Raw genomic sequence first — 8639 nt, 5'->3', positions numbered from 1 at the left:
AAACATGCATAAAAGGGGTGATAAAGCAATAACAATAATAATATATATCAAGCAGCATAATAATAATCATCATCATCATAATCTCAATCTCAATAAAGCTTAATAATAATAGCAAGATCCTAGGCATGATACTAACAAGATTAATAACAAACCATAGCATGTCACTAAACATTAAAGATCAGTTAGCCCTAACATGACGCTAACATACTGTTAGGAAAGAAATAGGAAGCATCATAATAAAATATACATGATATTAGAAATCTTAGTTAACCCTAAACATGATACTAGGAATCAACAAAATAATCTAAGCATGATTTCTATATCAATAAAGCCATTAAAGTACTTACTTCGATGCCTCGTACTTCTTTCTGATAACGAAATACACGCGTTAGTAACTTCAAGGAAAATAATAAAACCAAACAATTAAATTAAATAATTGAAATAGGAATTTGGGACCAAACCCTCAGAAATATTCAACCTTTCACGTCTAGAACGAAGGAAACTTTGAACTTGGCTAGGTGTGTCTAGAACTTGTGAATGTGGAATTTTGAGAGAGGGAAGGTTTAGAAAAAGAATAGAGAGAGAAGGCTTCTAGCTTTTAGAGAGAGTAAGAGATGATTGATTGTTGAATAATTGATGATTATTGTTGAATATTGATGAAAACAGGGAAATATGACCTCTATTTATAGGAAAAATAGCACGGAATCAAATCAAGTCCCATTCGGAATAAAATACCTCCTGTTGCCAACGACAGGAGTTAGCGATAGGCGACAGCTTTGTCGTCTCGCGCTAAGTCAAAATTAAAACGCGCTTTGTATGCGGAATCATCTTCTTAATACGATTAAGCAGCTAATTCCGCGTTAAGCAGATTAAAATCATATTTGTGTCAAATCACATATTTTATTCAAAATAAAACTCTTTAAATTATAATTATCAATCCTAATCTCATTAGAATTAAAAAGGAACCTTCTAAATATTCTAGAAGATTAAATCAATCCTAATAACCTTAGGAATAATAATTAATAGGCCCTCCTCTAGATCATTGGGCCGCACATAAAAATCATTTCGAGCCCAATTTAATATAATCCATAACTTTCTCGTTATTCATCGGAATTGGGCTTATAATATATCATCGGAAAGCTTTTTTCGAGCCCAATCCAACTACACTATTATTGAACCCTTACCATGGACCAAACCAAATTAGACTGACTATTTTTCATAAATAGAGTAAGAGAAGAAATATTTTCAAAAACAGAAAGAGAAGAGATATTTTAATAAAAACATCCTCATCACTAGACTTTTCACACTTTCACTTTGTTCGATAATCAAATAACGTGAAAGGTATTCATCACTGGGTTTGGTTTTGGGGAGACACATTTGGGTGTCTACAATCAGCAAGCCCAAACCTGATGCGTTTGACACCAAAGGAAGGACCAGCAGCAACACCTTCAGCACTTTCAGGGGACTCAGAAGGTTGAACCACCTCTCCACCACTAGATCTGTTGGGTTAACGACAACGTCTGGAGCCCCACCAACAGTCAAAGGGTCCTCCTTAACAACCGATTCAACCACTGCCTTGGCCTTTGGTGGACCAGTATCAACCTTATGCTCAAGGACCACTTCCTTAGGCTTCTCCTCCTCATCGCTGATGTATTCTGCAAGTTTATCACCGCGGATCCTCCTCCTCGCAATGAGTGAAGTGCGACGAACGGGTTTCGTGTTACCCGTTCCACGCTGCGACTTGTACGTAGTGGTTAAGGATCTAGCGTTAGATCTACTAGATCCGAGAGATTCATAGCAAAAAACAGGTCATGATTTTTGTCATTTGGAGTTGTCATGGCATCGAACGAACTAGAGTAAGAAGAGAAATGAAGGAGAGAGAGTGGTGGGAACCCAGAAATTGAAGAAAGAGAGGGAGAGGGTGAAAACGACTGAGAAGAGAGAGTAAGAAATGAAGAACTAGGGTTTGGGGGGATATATTCTGGAGAAATCTCCAGAATTAAAGAACTCAACCACATTCATCAGATGAATTGAATGCAGATTGCATTCAATTTTGGTGGTACGTTGAGGTGATGGGGAATTTAAAAAGATGGTTAATTTTGGTGGGAATAGTTATGTTAATTAATCAATAGTTTAGTATAATTAGATTAGGTTAGTAGTGTAAGTTAGTTGTTTTTTTAAAAATTAGTAAGGGTAAAATGGTAAATTTACTCCAAAAAACTTACAAAAAAGGAAAGAAAAAAAAATGTTGCAAGTAATGTGAACCATCCAAAAAAGAAAATTGTTGCAAGTAACAAGAACCGGAGATAGTATATGAAACGGAGGTAGTACTATGCATTTGATTGGACCTGATCATGCCTAAATTGTACTTGTGTAATATCTTAGAAAACTAAAGTACTGAGAAATTAAGGGCCTGTTCTCATACGATTATTTTCAGTTCAGTCCACTTCAGCTCTAATAAGTTCAATTCAGTTCAGCTCTAATGAGTTCAGTTCAGTTCATTTCAATTCAGCTCCTAATTTCCTTCTCTTATAAAATATTCATTTCAATTCAGTTCAGTTCAGTTCAGCTCTAATAAGTTCAGTTCAGGTTCAGTTCAGTTCTAATAAGTTCAGTTCACTTCAGTCAATGAGAACAGACCCTAACATTAGGATGCATCATTATTACGTGCACTGTGTTATAATTTGAAAAAGAATCTAGACAAACTTGTTGGTAAACCATTCAGTTTAAAATTAAAGGAAGTAACAACGAACAATACCTTTATTTATTTGATACACTAGCAATAATCACTAGTAAACATTGAAATACAATACAACACACTTGTACGTTTATATATGGAGTATAAAAATAATAATAATAAAAAGAGTGAACTGCGGGTTACGTTTTGATTTTGTCATTTGCAACCGCTTCAGCCACTATAAAACAAGCACATTTAGTTACTATTTTGACAGACAATAGTAACTAATTAACCCTCACTCAAGATAAGTGATTGAATATATAATATGCTACTATAAATGACCTATATATCTCCACCACTCTATTTTTCTCATGAAAATAAAAGAGAATACAATTAGAGATGGTGAGAAATAAACTAAGAATTGCATGCATATGGAATAATAATTATAATATAATTAACCTGAGAGAGATGTAATTAATTAATTAATTAATCCGTGAGATTAATTATATTAATTAGCGTACTTTGAAGTTCTTGCCAACGTAAGTTTGACCAAATTGCCAGTTAGCTGGTGCCAAGTTCAATGTAGTAGAGGTACGATGGTCACTAGTAGTGACTCGGAAGGAGAGGGCTTGACCAACCAAAACGACGTTGGATTGCCAATTTTGACCCCAATTCCGACTCATACTTAACCAATCTGTTTTTGTACCCTTCACTCTTACACGTATGACATCTCCTGCTCCAGCAACATTTGTGACCAATACCAAATTAAAGTATTGTGAACCGTTCATTGTGAATCTTATTCCTCCCGACTTCCTGCATGGTACCCTATTCACACAAATATAAACATAAATTAGACAAGACGGTATTACAAACTGACTCAATAATTTGGCTGAATTCAATGACTTAACTTAAAAGTGATAATGACTTAGCTTGTGTGCCTCAAAGCTAAATATATTAATTGATCAACTTCATAGTTTACTATGTGTTATTCCGTAGTGATTATTTCGTGCTATTTATTTTTTTACATAAAGCCATAGTAAATTGGTCTCAAAAAGAATTTTAGAAATAATAAAAAGCAGTGTTTTCTTTTTTTAAATATAAGTAAAAATATTTAGAATTTCATGTACTCCTATAATTTTTAGTTTTAAGACCATATATGATATGTATTAGTTATGTTAAATATTTATGTTGTAGGGTGTGACAATTTATGATGCAGTAAGTGTTGCAACTTGCAAAATGCAAAACAATCAAAATAACTTATTTGACTAAACACAAAGCTTCAAATTTTTTTAGTCGGTTTGGAAGTTTATATGTAAATCAATAATCACACTTTTAATATGCATGTATAATCGTGGAATAATAAATCTATAAAATTAAGGAGCATGTTATCATCCATTATTATTTGTTTTAAAACATCTTATTAATAGAAAAAAATGAATAATAATTGAGGTGGCAGCATGATATGACCCATTCCCATGAAAGAAGACAGATCCGTCATTGCATTATCTGCATGTGCCTCATTCGGATTCTTCGCTCAGTCCTGTACTATATTTTCATGCTCTCATATTGCGTCCTCTCGTGCGTCGTCCGCCCTTCACGCACATATATATATATAATTTTTTTCTTATTAGTTTTTAGTTGTGATTTATGTGTGTTCTTGTCATAATTTTTTAAAATTATATTATTTGAGACCTGTATATAATATAACCTAATTTTTTTAATACACTTTGGATGGAAAAAAATAGTGTAATCTTTGCTTTTATTTTGCAGATTTTGTTATTTTCTAGTAGGGATTTTTTTTTCTCTTTCGATATTCATTTCTTGACAATACTATAAAATAGATTCGTGCCTTTGCGAATGCAAATAAGATGGAGAATTGGAGACGGTCCAAACTAATTATTTAACTTAAGTTAATATAATATGGACTTTGTATATAAATATTAACATAAGAAACCACCTTCCAACTTTCCTTTATTAATTTAATGTACATATACACTTTCTAAAACCATGTTTTTATATGGAGCACTACTCAAAAAGAGTTCATGTCTTTTAATGACCTTGTTAGATGAGTGATTGAAAACTTTGGATCTTTTCTTGAAGAGGCAATATGTAAGTTATATATATCCACCGAAAACTTTCTAATGGATTTGCCTTATTTGAGTAAAAGACAAGGGAATTGGTCAGTTTCTTTGTGATTTACATGGGGCTTGGACCATTTACCAATGCAATCAAATATGATCAACTTTGTTATTATCAAGTTAATTTTATATTCTATTTAAGGAGGTCATAATTTAAGAAAGGAAAGATCCATACGTACACCTATATAGGCCCACTCTCACTTCTCTCAAAAAATTATAATAAAAAACTCTTATGTCCAATGAAATGGGTGTTAATTAGTGATTAATGATTAGTTTCGTTTGTAATTTACTTAAAGACGGTTTCTTAAGTTTTGGATACACAAATTACAAATTACGAATTTTTTTTATTTTTCCATTTAATATCTTATTCAATATGGTCGAGGTTAATGTTGGAATTTCATTGAATTGAGCATAATTTTGAAAATAGAGTTTTTATATTAACGTCGATATTAGAATGAGATCTTTATTACAAAAATAATTATAAAACTATTTGATTATTATTACGTTAATTGATTACTAACATTGAAAGTTTATGAACCCATGAAAAATTTTATGTTTATCATTTTGTAACCAAAGTGGTGTTTTTATGGTGTAAAGGGAAGCCGCAATAGCAATGTTTAAGCTAAGACTTTAACCAATTAAACTAGTTATTTTGCTAGCATAATCCTAATTTATTCAGAGTTAATTATTATTTAACAATAACAACTTGCAAAAAACATGTACAATACGTAAAACTAACTTTCCTGGTCAGAGAAAGAAAAAAAACTCACCGGCGGTAATTCACAGGGATGATTCCGGCTTTGAATTTGGCAAGCTTGCTGAAAATAGGCATGGCGAGGTCAAAATGCTCGCGAGGAGGGTTGCACCAGCCACCATCATCGCTCGATTGAGCATAGTTAGGAGGGCAAAAATTGGTGGCAGTAATGATGATAGAAGGGTTGCCAGGATTACACCATTGTGGATCATCAACACATTTGAGCTCAAAGCATGCACCACATGTTAAACCTTTGTTGAACAATGCTGTGCTTAGTGCTGCAGTACTTGTTCCGTATCCTGCGCTGTATAAGTTTCCATACCCACATGCTCCTCCTGCATTTTATTTTGGGAAACATATGTATCATTTATCATAATCAACAATTCTTACAATTTTCTATTGAATATGTTATCTTCGTTCTCTGAGATACATTATTTTTTTTTGGTGTTTAGAGAGCCACAGGAGCAAGTGAGAGAATCAATCCTGAGGTCACATGAACTGAACAAGAAGCTTTAACCACTAGAGGCGCTCTCTACTATGAGATGATATCACTAAGCTCATCAATAATAAAAAATGTAGTATTAAATTAATAACATACGTATTCCCACTAAGAATTTAGATAGGTAATGCCTTCATATATTACTCACATGAATCAGAATTACTTATCAATAATTCTAAGTACGAGTAGAATAATTATTTGTGATAATTTTACATGTATCCTCAAGTCAGAATGACACTTACGTGGCCCTATTCATTTCACTTGAATTGGGTTGAATTAAAATTAACTACTAAAGAACAAGACCTTAGTATACAAGTATAATATAGAATTATGTTTAGATCAAGCCTAATGTAATGTGAAAATGATGATTCTTTATCAAAGAAAATACATTGACTTCACTCTAAAACATACTTACCTACAAACTTCATACATTCGTTTTATTTATCACCTAAACGATGTCTTATGTAAAATTCCATAAAAACAAATAACGAACACATATAATAAGTAAGTTAAAAGAGGATTCTTAATTTACCATAATAGTACAAATAGAAGTCAAACTATTGGACTTTTTCAAAATGGGGCCTTGAACTAAGAAAGTAACGTCTTACAAACTCAAATAAAAGTAGCTAAATGATACTCTCAGTCCCCTTTTATTTGCATCATGGGCTTTATGTGAGAGCTTTTTGAATCAAATGGTGCAAACAATAAGGAACACATGGAGTACGTTGATTTAGCAACTTTAATGTAACTAACAAAAAAGGGATTAAACAGAAAGTATTGATGCATATATATATAGTAACATACCCATAGTTCCAGAAGCATCATCGCCGCCATAGAAGGTAGCATGAGCAGGTGTCCACGGGCCACCTTGGTAAACACCTGGAACTCTGCCATTCACGGACGAAAAAATTGAAAGCAAGGCTATTACGCCGAAACACAACACATTAAATACCCTCATATTGCTTATTTATTGGCCTATACGCGGGTGGGTGTGTGTAAGAAAAAGGTCGACAGAGAAAAAAAGAGAGGGAAGCAAACAGGAAAGAATGAGGTGAAGAGTAGTGAAATGGGGAATAAGGAAGTGGTTAAGATGTGGGTATTTATGGAGTGTAATGTGAGGAATGGTCACAACTCATAGGAACTTACGTACCTGAAAACTAATAATAATCTCTTAATTATTGCTTCTATTTCTTTCTTTTTTATATCTATTTTTTTTGGGAGGGAATCAAGGAGAGGAGTTGCTGTTGGATTGGCAAATGGGTTACTGTATTTTTTTTTGAATAAGATAGATGGGTTCAATAGCTTTAATCACAAGTATCGCACAATTGGAATGTACTTATTTCTTGTGGTTTATAATATCCATAGCTTATGCATCATACAACCAATTGTATTTTCTAAAAAACTGCCGCTTACAAAATTTGCTAATTTAATTTAAATTAACAAAATTAGAAGATTACTTTGTCTATTTACGCAGAGTTACTGACATAATAACATATCTTCACTGACATAAAACATAATTTGAATTAAATTTTAGAATTTTTATTGGGGTAAATTAGAAGATTACTTTGTCTATTTGTTTGTAATTGGATATAAAGTAAACAAGAATTAGAGAGGGGTTTGGACAATGTATGTTCCCCTAATTAAATGACCAAAGGAAAAAAAAAAAAAAACACAAATAAATGTGCTCATCTTTAACAATTATCCAAAACTTCAACAATAAAAAAAAATTAGGAAAATTCTCAATGATAACACTAAACTTTCTAGTTTTCTCAGTGGTGAACACTAAAATGTTTAATTATCCTCGGTAAACCTCAATTTGTTATATTAAGCTAATGGTAACATTAAGTACTCCCTCCGTGTTTTAATAAGTGTTATACTTACCAAATCCGACCGTGTTTTAATAAGTGTTACACTTCCTTTTTTGGCAAAAAGCTATATTAATATATTATATCTTCCTCCTCCGATGATCCCCACCCAAACCCACTATTACTTTTTTATTATATCTTTCCTATCACATTTATTATTTTTTAATAAACTATTAACCCCACTATTTTTCTTTTATAATTTTTTAATACTACAAGTACCTCACTTACCTATTATTTTATTTAAGTCAATTAAATTGCTAAAACACAGATGGAGTATGTTATTAGGTTAAAGCCTAACCTTGGTTAATGATTTACAAAAAAAAATACGTTAGTTTCCTAAAATGCCCCCAATTAAATCCCTTCACCCACATATGTCTAATCAAAATTGATGAGAGTATTAAAGCCTTCCATCTTCTTCATCTACTACAGTTCGAAAATCAAAGAATGAGGAATTCGTATATCATTTTTAGTGCTAAAAAATTAGGGCCGGTTGTAGACACCTAAAAATGTCTCTCCAAAATCACACCCGATGATGAACAACCTTTCACCGCTATTATTGGTTGCATTGAGTATTTAATTTTTGGAGTGTTTAAATCCAATTCCATTCCCAATACATTTCAGAAACCAATCCAATTCCTAGCTCATTTCCCTAAACCATAACTTACTTTCCACTTTATTTTCGTGTCCACATCACAAAACCGAGAGA

At 32.5% G+C, this 8639-nt stretch overlaps 1 protein-coding gene across 1 annotated transcript; it reads right to left on the bottom strand.

Moving 5' to 3' along the window:
• Positions 1-2846: 2846 nt before the first annotated feature.
• Positions 2847-7033, bottom strand: LOC145568805 (expansin-A4-like). The gene is made up of 3 exons (XM_081628203.1): positions 6873-7033; positions 5586-5904; positions 2847-3502 (listed from the first exon to the last, which is right to left on the bottom strand). Exons 1-3 carry the CDS (start codon positions 7024-7026, stop codon positions 3190-3192), a joined length of 786 nt encoding a protein of 261 aa, XP_081484329.1. The 5' UTR covers positions 7027-7033; the 3' UTR covers positions 2847-3189.
• Positions 7034-8639: the final 1606 nt, after the last annotated feature.

Source organism: Chenopodium album, chromosome 11, assembly GCF_948465745.1.
Source record: "Chenopodium album chromosome 11, dcCheAlbu1.1, whole genome shotgun sequence".
NCBI classification, from domain to species: domain Eukaryota; kingdom Viridiplantae; phylum Streptophyta; class Magnoliopsida; order Caryophyllales; family Amaranthaceae; genus Chenopodium; species Chenopodium album.
The sequence above is the reverse complement of the archived record's forward strand: the minus strand, read 5'-3'. Positions and strand labels throughout refer to the sequence as shown.